This window comes from Mandrillus leucophaeus, unplaced genomic scaffold (assembly GCF_000951045.1).
Source record: "Mandrillus leucophaeus isolate KB7577 unplaced genomic scaffold, Mleu.le_1.0 Scaffold581, whole genome shotgun sequence".
NCBI lineage: Eukaryota > Metazoa > Chordata > Mammalia > Primates > Cercopithecidae > Mandrillus > Mandrillus leucophaeus.
Window position 1 is genome coordinate 536,176 of NW_012106264.1, and position 13,165 is coordinate 549,340.

The 13,165-nt window shown below is 51.7% G+C and overlaps 1 protein-coding gene across 1 annotated transcript; it reads right to left on the reverse strand.

The window, feature by feature from the left end:
- Positions 1 to 3,703: 3,703 nt before the first annotated feature.
- Positions 3,704 to 4,515, reverse strand: SFTA2 (surfactant associated 2). The gene is made up of 3 exons (XM_011999105.1): positions 4,381 to 4,515; positions 4,059 to 4,147; positions 3,704 to 3,925 (listed from the first exon to the last, which is right to left on the reverse strand). The coding sequence occupies exons 1-3, from the start codon at positions 4,439 to 4,441 to the stop codon at positions 3,839 to 3,841; spliced, it is 237 nt and encodes a 78-aa protein (XP_011854495.1). The 5' UTR covers positions 4,442 to 4,515; the 3' UTR covers positions 3,704 to 3,838.
- Positions 4,516 to 13,165: the final 8,650 nt, after the last annotated feature.

Consider the following 13,165-nt stretch of genomic DNA (forward strand, 5'->3'; position numbering starts at 1 on the left):
TCTGGGCTCAAGTGATCCACTTGCCTTGGCCTGCCAAAGTGTTGGGATTACAAGCGTAAGCCACTGCGCCCAGCCCCTCGTTTAGAGATGAAGACGCGTGCTCAGAGAAAAGTCTCCACTGGGACCTATCCCAATAAATTAGGTGCAGGCTCTTTCCGGCTGCTGTAACTAAACTTCAAATATAATGGTAGCTTAGAGGAGGGGGATGTTTCTTCTGCTGGGCATCTAGTGCAGAGATCTGCAGTAATGGGGGCCCACACCTTCTTCAGTCTTATTTTCCTGCCATTCTGATACATTGTCAGACTTCATGTCCAAGGTCTGCACCAGCTCCCATTACTGTGTCTGCATTTCTACCCAGAGGGAGGAGGGAAAGAAGGGGATGGGCCGTTCTCTTTTTCTTTTTACTCTGTTTCAACAAGCTTGCTGGGTTTTTTTTTTTTTTTTTTTTTGAGCACCTGCCTTTTTCTGGACACTTAGATTCATCAGTGAATGAAACAAAATGCTGTGCCCTTGTAGTACTTTCCTTCTAGCAGGACAGTCAGAAATAACATACAAATAAGTGAACGATATACTATGTTTGAATGTCATGAATGCAGGGGAGGAAAAAAGGATAGAACAAGGTAAGGGGACTCTAATGTGTGTGTGTGTGTGTCGGGGGGCAGGTTGTACTTTTAAATAGTGGGCTAGAGCAGAACTCACTATAAAGTTGAGGTTTAAGCAAAGGCTTGTAGGAGGTGTAGGAAGAGCGTTCCAGACAAAGGGAAGGGCCAGAGGAAAACTGAGATACAGGCACACTCGGACAGCTCTAAGAGTAGCCCGGAGACACTGTGGTGGGGCAGAGTGAGAAGGGGAGGATGGCAGGAGGTGGAGTAACAGAGGTAAGGGTGGGGAATTGGTGGGGGGTAGGGAAGACTTAAGGCAGACAATCTGGGGCTTGTGTCCAAAATGGTAGCCACTTGGCTACCTAAAGTATTAAATAAAATAAAACATTCAGTTTCTCATCATACTTGCCATATTTCAAGTGTTTTGGTAGTTGCATGTGGCCAGTGGCTACTATATTCGTCAGCACAGTTATAAAACATTTCCATCATCACAGAAAGTTCTATTGGAAAGCACTGATCTAAGACCTTATAGGCTGTTTCAAGAACTTTGCTTTTCCTGCTCTGAAATGGAAGCTCCTTTCTTTATACTACCAGGAAGTTGCCCACCTCCTTTCTACTTGCATCCTATCGGACAGAACCTGATCACATAGCCACAGCTAGTTGCAAGGGAGGCTGGGAAATGTAATGAGCCACATGCTGATAGTTGAAATCTACATTACTATCCAAAAGGAGGAGGTTGGCTGTTGTGGGGGGGCCAGTTAGCAGTCTCTGTGTCCCCCAGGTCTGGTGAACCCCAAAGCACTCTTCACTGCACTGCTCTGTTTTGAACCTTGGGAGAGAATTCTTTGAGAAAAATAATCTGGAAATCACATCCTGGTGATCTCAGGCCCTGAGGTCTAGGAACCAGGTTGAGGTGCATTTAGCTGTCTGCTCTACCAACCTCTTGGACATTCAGATATCCAGTCCCCCAGCTTGTTTGGGGATCCTCACAGCTGCCCCATGGGCATCACCTGTCCACTATTGCAGGCTAGGGGCAAATCATAACATACTAGTCTCCTTTGGAGCCCCTGCTACTTCTCCTCGGGGTCTAATTGTCCCAGGACAGTTGCGAAGGAAGGTAGACCAATTTTTTAAGTGTTTGTTTCCACTCTGCCGTTTTCTATGCTCTCCTCGTCTTCAGTGACACTCCATACTGAACTCTTGTCGTCTTCTGTCTCCAGAGGAGTCAGTCTCCAATTTCATATGGAGATAATGGAGGGTTGTGTAGGTATGGTGGGCAGGGTGGGTACCACAGAGGACAGAGAGCAATCCTATCAGTACCCCCCAATCGCTCAAGTCTGAGCTGCAAGTTTGTGTTTTGAGAGCTGGTGAAAAGTCAATTTTTTTTTTTTTTTTTGAGACAGAGTCTTGCTCTGTAGCCCAGGCTGGAGTGTGTGATGTTGGCTCACTACAACCTCTGCCTCCCGGGTTCAAGCAATTCTGCCTCAGTTCCCCCGAGTAGCTGGAACTACAGGTGAGTGCCACCATGCCCAGCTAATTTTTTTGTTTTTAGTATAGGAGGGGTTTCACCATGTTGGCCAGGCTGGTCTTGAACTCCTGACGTCAGGTGATCCACCTGCCTTGGCCTTCCAAAGTGCTGGGATTACAGGCATGAGCCACCGTGCCTGGCCAAGATAATCTTGAGAAGGTGGTGGGGAGTGTCTGCCTCAGAAATCAGGATGAGGACCCTGAACCCCAGGGGACTGGGACATATGTGTTGGGACCAGGTTTCCATCCTAACAGCAATCCCTACTATCCTGCTGACGACCCATAAGACAGGCTGTGGTATGTCCCTAAGTAGCTACCTGTGTGATCCTCACAATCTGATGGTGCAGGAATAATGAGAAAAACTCAGAATTGTGTTTTAAAAAAAAAAAAAAAACCACCTTCCCCCAAACTGGGAGGGAGCTGAGAGGCCAAAAAGTGACTCAGACAAGTCCAGCTTGGTGAGTAGACGAGGTTTTTAGGACTTACATACAAGGCACTCCTGGATGGCAGCGGACAGCTTTAGAGATCTGTGCTGCCTCCCATCCTGAAGCTGCTTTCAAGCTAATTTTCTGACTCTTTGCTTACCCTGTATGCAAATGGACTGTTTTCCTTGGTGGGTTCCCAGATACTCTATGGGATGTTTGGGTTCTCAGGGACACCTGCTCCTCGGCCAGGCACCGTGACCTTGGCTGGTCACCTGGCCTTCAGGATTCAGGCAGCAGCCTACACCTTTAAGTAAACAGGTAGGGGACCTGTCACACTACAGCAGGTACCATCATTGTCCCCATTTTGCGAGTGAGGAAATGGAGGCTCCAAGAGGATGAGAAACATGCCCAGGAATTCACTTGTGGGCTGGTGTTACCTCATACTCACGTGGTTAGCCAGCACAGGCTCCGCTTGCACCTGGCCTCTCCTCCCCAGCACTTATGCCTGGCTGGGCATCCTCGGACAAGCTGAACCCCTCATCTCTCAACTGAGTGCCCACCCACTTCCCACCCTGATTACCTGTGTGGATCCTTGGGTCAGGGGAACCATGTCCTGGGGATGTTCTGCCTATGTCTCTTTCTTTGGTTTTTGAGTCCCCAGCCCCAATGCTTAAGCAAAAGGAAATGAAATAAAAACCTTGCTTAAACCAAGACATCTGTCTGGTGCCTGACTTCTCCACTGCTACTAGATCTCAGGCGAGTGACTTGCCCTCTCTGAGCTTCAATTTCCTTATCTGTGAAATAGGATAATGATACCTAGTATGCCACATTCAAGACTGCTGCAAACATTGAAATAGGGACGCAGGAGAAATGCAGGACTTCAGTAAATGTTGCTTCTCTTTATTCCCAGGTGTTCCGAAGATCTCAGTTCGGGGTGTGTTCATGTGCGTGCGTATATGTGTGAAGGGTGTGTGAGTGTCCCCAAACAACTCCCCAGATGCCTTCTAAGCCTGTGACACTGGTGTTGAGGGAGAGAGTGTCCATCCCTGGAACCCTCTGCTCAGCAGGGGGACAGTCAGAGACTTGAGCATCCAACCCCCTCTTCCTGCCAACTCTGTGCTCAGGGACTCACAGAGTCAAGCAAGTTACTGAATTCAGCATATACTGAATTTTATTTATTGCCACTCAGGAGGGTGGGGGCAGCTGAAAGACAGGGTCAGGGCCCACCCCCTGCATCCCCAGCCCAAAAGCCCGGGCCAAGAAGGACACAGGCTTCAATGACTCTCATGTGTTGCAGACAACATGGTGTTGAGATCTTGCATGGTGGAGGGTGACGCTGGTCCCTGAAGGGAGATGGAGGAGGAGGCAGAGCTGGGAACAAAGGGTTAAAGGGCGCGATGTAAGAGAGCTCTCCATTCCCACCGCAGAGATAGCCAGACCCCAGCAGAGGCCCAAACTGACTCACAAACACACAGCCCCATCCTTTCCCCTCCCAAAGAACTACCTTTTCAAGCAATTCCAAGAAGCTGGACTCATAGGAGGAATTTGTCAGAAAAGACTCCGTCAGTTTCAGTTGCAAAATCATACCTGGCCCTGCGGATCCAGAAGTACGGCTTAGGACCTAGCTGATTCCCCCGGAGACGCAGTACCCTCCTGCCCACGCTCCCCAGCACAGTTCCTCTTCCCCAACAGTGCCCCTCCAGAGCCTCCTGGAAGCTCAGGACTGGGGTGTCTCTGTCTCTCAGGGACCATGGAGTCCCACTCCCTTTCTCTGGCCTCTTCACGCCACAGGGACCCAGGAGTCCTGCCTGCCCTCTAGCCCTCACCTGTTCCATGTGAGCTGCCAAGGAGGGTCAAGAGGAGGACAAGGGGCAGCCCAGACCCCATAGTGGCCACCACACTCCTGGGATGGAGGAGACACTGAAGTCCCAGTGGCCTCTCCTTGCCAGGCCTGCTTTCTACACCCCACTCAAGCCTTAGCATAAGTGTTTGAGGGGAAGTGGGAGGGGGAATCTGGTCAACTGAATTTTCCAGTTCTCCCAGTAAGAGAGGACCCAGGAGAGGACCATTCACTGTGCTCTTGGGGAAAAGAGAAGGAGATTCCCTCTCTTCACTCTGTGTCCCACCCCTACCTTGTGTCTCCAGGTTTGAGGGAGTGAGTGCTGGTCCTACAGACAGGGAGATGAAGAGGGAAACAGGGACCAGGGAGGCGTCCCTCCTGCAGGTGTCTGGACCCCACCCATGCCCGGACCTCCCAAGGCTCTTTAGAGATTAATTATTAACTGCAGTTAATTTTCATCATTCTTGACACCGAAGGACTCAGGAATGTGGGCCCAAAAGGGAGGGGTGGATTAAGCCAAGTTTCTTCCAGAACCCAGGTGTCCTGCTGCCTCAGCTTTTTTTTTAAAGACTAGTCAAGTGCAGTAGTGAAAAGGGGAGAAGGAGTAGAACAAGGAGTTGGGTCTCTAATGGACTGTGAACACTGCTCCCCGAGCCTTGGTGGCTTTCTAGATGAGAAATCTGGTTATGGGAACTTCCATTGCTGAACATTCTGTTTTACTTGCTCTAACGCATCCTAGATTGTCAGGTGGAAACACGAGTTTCCTCAGACATTCTCCCACCCCTGCCTTGTGCAGCCATGAAAAGAGGACGCCCACCTACTCCCGGCCGAGACGCCTACAGGCAAGCTCTGGGACAGGCAAGCACAGGACAGATGTGCAGAGGGAGTTACTGACCCTCTTTAGAAACTAGGAAAGTAAGGCACAGAGAGGGTAAGTGACCTGCTAAGGTCACCCAGTCAACCAGTAGCAGAGCGATTAGAACCTATCAGACACAGGGACACACCAGCCATGGAAACTCGCTTGAACACACAAAGGCACAGGCCTGCGTCTTCCTATCTGCCTCTTCCCTATGCAGCCTCTCCACCTTCCCCAAAGCCAGCGGGACTGAGCACAGAGGGACGAAAGCAGAGAGCGCACTGGGCAGAGGTAGTGGGAGCGCAAAAGCAAGATGGAGAAACAGAGATAGAGGTCTGCACTGTAAATGGAAAGTGAGGCAACCAGTGACTCCCAGACTTGCACAGGAGAACAGGAAGACCACAGTGAGAAGAAAGTATGGAGGAGAAGAGCAGCAGGCACAGGAGGAATAAGCAGGAGGTAGAATTTGGGAACGCAGAGAGATCTTCCTTGGAGAAGAGTAGGAGCCCTCCCTCCTTCCCTCCCTCCCTTTTTTTTTTTTTTTTTTTTTTTACCGGGTCTTACCCTGTCACCTAGGCTGGAGTGCAGTGGTGCGATCTTCTCCTGCCTCAGCCTCCCGGGTAGCTAGGATTACAGGCACCCACCACCACACCCGGCTAATTTTTGTATTTTTAGTAGAGATGAGGTTTCCCCATGTTGGCCAGGCTGGTCTCCAACTCCTGACCTCAGGTGATCCACCCACCTCGGCCTCCCAGAGTGCTGGAATCACAGGCATGAGCCACTGCACCTGGCCTCCCCTACACTTTCTACAGGCATGTGCTAGGCTCATCACTAAGTATTCCTTTATAGCTCATAAGCACCTGTGAAGTAGGTACTAGATTACCCTGATTTTAGAGGTGAAATTAAGACTTAGGCCTGTGACTTGCCAGAGAATGCACAGCTCAGCAGTGGTGGATTCCAGCGCAGTGGACTCAGCCCACGTGCTGAGCTTCCGGGGATTCAGGGCTGTCTGGCTCCAGAGCTGGGTTCTGACCTTCCATATCACACTGTCCCAAAATATGACATGTGTCTTCCTTGGTGCCCCTTATCTCCCCTTTCCCCTTCCCTGTCAAAGGAACGGAAAGCTCTGTGAGCCGCAGCCATCTAGGTGAGAGATGGCTCAGGTATTGACCTTCCCAGCCCACCCTTAGGTTTCCAGAAGGTCAAATGCACAGTCCTAGACCCTCATGGTCCCCCTACAACCCCAGTTTCCAAATCCTGCTTCCCTGAGGGACTCATACGTCCTGACTTCCAATGGTTGTACTTCTAGGAACAAGAGGATGACCTTGGGATAGGACATTTGGGTCTACCCTTTTAAAGGATGGTCTGGGCTATGGATTGACTCAGACCTGGGGGACAGGTCCCTAGTCCAGGAAGAGCCCAAGGGCCAGGTGGGGGAGCCCGCAGGCTCTTACTCACTCTCCCCCTCACCCAGTGCTTCCTGGGATCAGGCTGGGACAGGTTAATCCTCTGGGACAGCTTGGTGACCTCTCCCTAGGGATGGAGATTCTGGTGTCGATGGAGGCCCTGGCACACCTGGCTCTCCTGGGACTCGTAATAGGCCCCAGAGCCTTTAAAGAGCCTGGGAGATGGGCCTTGCCAACACGCTTCAACTGGCGCCATGAACACTGTGCTGGTACTGCTCCTGGGCCTGCAGGCCTTGTCTGGACCCAGTGAGCACTCGGGCCTGGACAGGAGGTCTTGAGGGAGGACATGAACTTTGGACCCAGTGGGATGGCCAACTCTTCTATGGTTTTTCTTTTTTCAACAGTTCAGCTGACCCTACTGGGGACTTCTGACACAGTATCCCCAGGTCTCCTCTCTGTCTCTGGAGGTCTCCCCTCTGTCTCTGGAAGTCTCCTCACTGTCTCTGGAAGTCTCCCCACTGTCTCTGGAGTTCTCTCCGGTTTCTGGAAGTCTCACACTGTTTCTGGAAGTCTTCTCACTATCTCTGCAACTGTCCCCACTATCTCTGGAAGTCTCCCCACCACCTCTGGGAGTGTCTCAACAGCTTCTTCAACCTCTGGGAGTTTTCCCAGCAGTCCTCAGCCTTTAGCTCCAACTGTTTCTAGGAGCACTTCAGGAACAGTCTCCACATCATCAGGTGATATTTCTGTTGCTCAACCCATCTCTGGAGAACTCTTCAGCTCGGTCTGTAGTTCTGGGGTGGGGCTTCCTGCAAGCCTGGCAGTTTCCCAGAACCTCATTGGAAGCAGCTCCCTTGCCTTTGTGGCTATACAAGGGCCTCTCTTTCTGTTTTCCAATTCATCACCTTTTTCTGTCATGATTACTGCCTTCCTATCCTAAGACTTTTTTGCTTACTTCAAGGTCATGAAAATATTTTCCTCTGCATTCTTCTAGAAACGTTATTATTTTAGCTTTCGAACTTAAGCCTATTATCCATCTCAAGTTAATTTCTGTGTATGGAGTGGGGTGGAAGTCAAGATTCAATTTTTTCTTCTTATGAATATCCAGAACCATTATTTCCAAGGACCCTCCCCTGTCCCCACCATTGAACAGTGAGCACCTGTCCCGAAAGTCTAGTGACTGTATTTGTGTGGGTTTGTCGGTCAGTGTTTTTTTTGAGATGGAGTTTCACTCTTGTTGCCCAGGCTGGAGTGCAATGGTGCGATCTTGGCTCACTGCAACCTCTGCCTCCCGGGTTCGAGTAATTCTCCTGCCTCAGCCTCCTGAGTAGCTGGGATTACAGGTGCCCACCACAACACCCAGGTAACTTTTTTGTATTTTTAGTAGAGACGGGATTTTACCATGTTGGCCAGGCTGGTGTCGAACTCCTGACGTCAGGTGATCTGCCTGTCTCGGCCTCCCAAAGTGCTGGGATTACAGGCGTGAGCCACTGCGCCCAGCCTATCGGTCAGTTCTTACTCCAGGGCCACAGTGCTTAAGGACTACAGCTTTGCAGCAAGTCTTGAGATCTTATAGTGTAAGTTCTCCTTTTTTTTTTTTTTTTTTAAGAGACTGTCTTGGTTATTCTCAGTCTTGATTTTCATAACATCAGTTCATCAATTTATTCCAAAAGCTTGCTAGGGTCTTGTCTTTGGGTGCATTTGATGTGACTTCTGCTTTGCACTTGCTTGAATCTCTTCTGTTTTTTCCCTCTGCCCTCTTAGGACCTGCCTCCTCCAGTGCTCCTGGAACTGCTCCAACTGTGCCTGGGACTTCAGCACTGAGTGTTGCTGTCTTAGGGTTCCACTGCCACCATGGCTGGAGTGGTCACCATGTCCCCTGGGCTCAGCATCCTGGCCAGTTAAGGCACTCTTCTAGGCATTACAGTAAAAGGTTGATGGGCCTATTCGATCTCATTCCCCTGCAGCCACCCCTGGTTCCTTGGGAGGAGTTCAGGGATAGTCAATAGCTCCTGCTTTCAACTGTGTTTTAAATCTGTCTGAGGATGTGTCTGTAGCTCAAAGGCGTTTTGGCGGCCTCTGGTCAGACCAACTGCCAGATGTCTGTTACCTGGCTGCTTTCTTGAAAGGTTTTCATCTTCCTCATGATCTAATCTCTCTGTCCAGGGCGAGAGGCATTCCCTCCAGAGATCACCCCTCCTTCCCCCAACTTCCTCCTCCCCTCCCTTTCATTCCTAGAAGGGGAGCTTGGGGAATACCCCGCAGGAAGTCTGAGGGCAGGAAACGAATGGAACGAAGACAGGAGAGCAGGCTCTGATTTCCCTTAAGAACAAGAATCAGGGTGGAGTGGTGGGGAGAACTGGGGCTAGGAGGAAAGAGAGTGCCTACTGAGGACCCTCCCAGTGCAGAGGCATCACAGACCCAGGGATGCGGACAATAGGGCCTGAGAAAGTCAGTGAGGTGGGGACCTCAGTGATGAGTCTGGGACTGACAGACGTGTCCACAGGGAAGAGGCAATTGAGACTTGGATTGAAGCTCTTTAAACCCCCACCCCCACCCCTGCTGAGATTCTGCTTCCAAGGTGATAGGAGAAAACACCAGAGAGATGAGGTCTCAGAGTCAGAGACATCAGTCACAGAAAGAAAGATGGAAAGTCGGAGGGCAGTGGGGGTCTGGGGATCTGGAGGCATCACCTGCCTCAGTCACTGGCCCTGTCTTTGTGCCCTAGGTCTGAAACCCCAGAAGGACTCTGTCTCAGACTGGGCCATTGTGTTGATCACTCTCACTTTGGTGGCAGCAATTGTCAACCTAATGTATGGTATCAAGAAGGTGAGCAACTCTGTGGTCCAATGTGTGGGATCCCTGTGCCAGTGGGGCTGGGACCTGGTGCCCCAGGATTCAGAGGAGAACAGGGCTTTGGGGAGGGAATGACAGCTTGTAGGGCTTGTTGCAGGGAGGGGAAAGAGAGCCGTTGTCTCAGTGGCTGAGAAAAACACTGTTCTGGCAGGGACGGGGCGTTGGGGCCACTGAAAGAGGTGGGGGAGTGCTGGAAGCTGACTGGCGCGTGGAAGCGCTCAACTCAGCTCTAGGCAATGAAGGACCAGCTCTGTGGAGCCACATTCACTTGGGTTTGAATCCTTGTGCAAGTTACTTAACCTCTCTGTGCTCTGGATTCTTCATTAATAATAATACTTTAAAAATAATACTTACATCGCACTGATTATGTGCTAGGTGCTGTACATATTTTAGTTCACAGCAAGCCAGTGATATAGGAAATACTACTCCTCATTTTCCAGATGAGGTAATTGAGTCCTGGATAAATGAGAATGATGGCATCCATCTCAAAGGGTGGTTGGGAGGATCAAATAAGCTTACGCAGAGCGAGCACTAATGGTGCTTGGCATGTATTATAGTAAGTGCTCAATATACAGCCTTATTCATTATTATTGCTGTTTTTGCTCAAAGAGGAACGCTGAGTGCCTGGGTTGCCAAAAGGAAGCAGCAGTTCACAGGAAGAGCTGGACTGAGCAGCAGGTTCTCGGGCCCCTTGATTGACCCGTCATACCCTTCCCTCATCTCACAGGCCTGCCAGTTCCAGAGGGAGTGGCTGTGGCTCCGTGTGACTGTGGCTGTCTGTGGGGTGTGGCTGTGGCTCCGTGACCCCTTACAGCTGCCACCATGAGGCGGAGGCCGCCAGTCAGCACTACTCTGTCAAATGCAAGGTGGGGCAGGGGCAGCTGAGCGCCTACCCTTTGGCCTTCCTTCTTCGTCTCCCAAATAGTCTCATTCCCAGACTCCCCTATCCCATTCACCCTAGCCGGAACCTTTCTCTGCAGGTAGATTCCTGGGGTCACTGGCCCCCAGGTCTCTTCCACCCACAGCGTAAGGAGGAGTCCACTGTCAGTCACAAGATTCTGCTCTCTGCCCTGCCGCCAACCATGCAGACTGCGGGAAGGTGCCCAGCTTCTCTGAGGACAGTTTTCTCATCCGTGGAAGGAAGGACCAGGGCTAAGTGGCCTGCAGGCACCTTCCAGCCCTCATGGAGCCCAGGTCTGGACAGCTGGAATCTCTGCTCCTCACCCTCTCTTCCTAGTCCCACCCTCCTCCCTGACGATCAGAGAAGCTCTTTAGCTGAGGACAGTCTGCTCATGGCTTCCCTTCTCACCTTCCTCCACAGGGAGCCCCCTCAGGCTGGCTCTTGAGCCCCCAGGGCCCTCCGATTCTTTCCCCTCAGAGCAGGTGCAGAACCGTCCTCTGTGCTGCCCCCTCAGTCCTCTCCAGGAGGGTGGTGAACAAGTTACTGCTAAATAAAATGGCACTTCCTCCACTTGTCTCGCAGACGCTGTGGGTTTGCCCAAGTGCATGGGCTTTTGTGTCATGCGGGCCCAGAAGGGCCAAGCCCGGTCTCTGCCACTTACAAGGGCAAGTCATTCCCTGATCCGAAGCTCATTTATCCTCATCTGTAAAGTGAGGGGTGACAGGTGATGACTCATAGGTGAGGTGCTTAGTACATTCTTCAGTACATAGAAATGGCCAAACATTGGTAGTTGGCAGGGCTGTTTTATGACTGGTCTCTCAGCCTCCAGCTCAGACGAAGCAACATGGACTGACTGTAAGAGACTGTTTTGGGCCTCCACCTACCTCCAGGTTTCTCCACCCCAGACACCAGGGTCCTTGGGGTGGAGTTGTAGCTAAGAGAGAAGGGAAGGGGGTGTTCATTCACAAACCCTGGTTAATGCTTATTCTAAAGCAGAGATCCTCAACTTCAGCACAATTGGTGTCCTGGGCTGGGTAATTCTTTGTTGTGGAGACTGCTCCGGGCATTACAGGATGTCCCACAGCATCTCTGGCCTCTACCCCCTAGATGCCAGTAGCATCCCACTCCAAATTGCGACAAAAATGTCTCCAGAAATTTCCAAATGTTCCTTGGTGTGGGCAAAATTGCTCCTCCTTGTACAGAACCACTGTCCTAGAGGCTTGGGTCCCTGGGGAAAGGATGGGGAAGGGGACCAGTGAAAAGGGGGACTGTCAGTCAGCCGAGTTCACATGGAGTTGCAGAGGACAGCCTGTCTCTGCCTTAGTTTCTCCATCCTGCAGGATACATTGCCTGGGAGGCAGGCTGCCCAGTTCTGAGTAGTCAGTCTTTAATCTCCCATGAATCACATTGATAAGCAGTTGGCCTCCTCTTCCCACCTATTCCAGCCCTGCCCAGGGCTTAGGGATAAGTCACGCCAAGTAAGGAGAAGAACCCACGTGTCCAGTTCTCTAGTCCTCTCATGAGCCCAAATGCCCTGAGGGCCTGGCCTCCTGCCCTCAAGTCCTGGACTTCTCTACGGCCTTTGCCTGCTCCCACTTCCCTCAGAAAGGCATCCTCTGGCCCTGGTTTCCACTCCGTCCAGGTGGAGTGGAAACATTTATTGATTGCCTACTGTGTGCCAGACACTGTCCCAGGCCCTGACGACACAGCACGGATCCAAGGTGCCTACTTTCCATCCATGGAGAACCACAGTGGGCAGAAAGGGGTTGTGACTTATCTGTGCTACAGACCCAGGGAGTCTGTCCTCCCCTACTCCAGTCCCAGGCACTGTCACTAGGGAGACAAGTGAGTCTCTGAGCTAATGCTTGCATTAGGCAGGAACTGAGGAAGGGAAGGGGGAGCGCCGGGGTGCTCCTAAAAATGAGATATCTGCATTTCTGTACAGGAGTGAATGGGGACTTCGAGGCAAAGAGACAGCCACTGAGCAGAGGTGGGAGGGAAGAGGTAGAGTGAAAGCAGAAGCCCCTGTATGTAGAGCATCTCTTGGCCAAAGATCTTGGCCTCGGTCCCTCTGGGTGGCCTGACCTGTCTGTGTCCCTGGTGAGGGGTGTGACATCTGTCCCTGTGGTTCTGTGTCTTGTCTCTGTCACTCTGTCTGCACTCTCCACACATTGTTGTATGACCACTGAACATCACGAAGCACCTGTCTCTGCAGCGAGGGTCATTCGAGGGCTTTCTCTCGCCTTTGCTCTTTCACCTGATCCTCGTGGGCAGCTCCGCCCAAGGTGGCAAGAATGACCATGTGTGAATAAGGGGTGTGGAAGCTGAGCTGACGCGGGAGAGGTAGGAGGGTGCATGTGAAGCTGGACACAGATCAGAATGTGAACCCCACCCCGTCCTGCTCCCAGCCAGAGTTCAGTTCTTCTAGAACCGGGCCATCTGCTCCCCAATTCCCCAAAGCCCTGGAGGCACCACCCTCACTTCTCTCCACTGGGGCTGGCTCAGGTGCCTGCTCCTTTCTGGTTCCTCTGCCCTGCCCCCAGATCCCACCCCTCGGCAGGCACCCACGTGCCTGGCTCCATGACACAGCAGCTGCGGTCTCCTCTTATCAGGGCTCCCCTGTGGGTTGGGGTGGCTCCATTTGTTTAAGACTTAGTCCTGAGGAGCCCCAGCCCCCATGACGTCAAGATTGGCTCCATATAAGGTGAGAGGTCCGCAGCCCATGGTCCCCAAGCAGCCACCCAGCTCCGAC

What these genes read in the sequence shown, in the direction of transcription:
- SFTA2 (XM_011999105.1), bottom strand. Translation starts at nt 4,441, where the DNA reads ATGGGGTCTGGGCTGCCCCTTGTCCTCCTCTTGACCCTCCTTGGCAGC. An exon ending in TGGCAGCTCACATGGAACAG is followed by an intron (nt 4,148 to 4,380) that starts GTGAGGGCTAGA and finishes CTGGATCCGCAG; the next exon opens with GGCCAGGTATGATTTTGCAA. An exon ending in TCTTGGAATTGCTTGAAAAG is followed by an intron (nt 3,926 to 4,058) that starts GTAGTTCTTTGG and finishes CTTTGTTCCCAG; the next exon opens with CTCTGCCTCCTCCTCCATCT.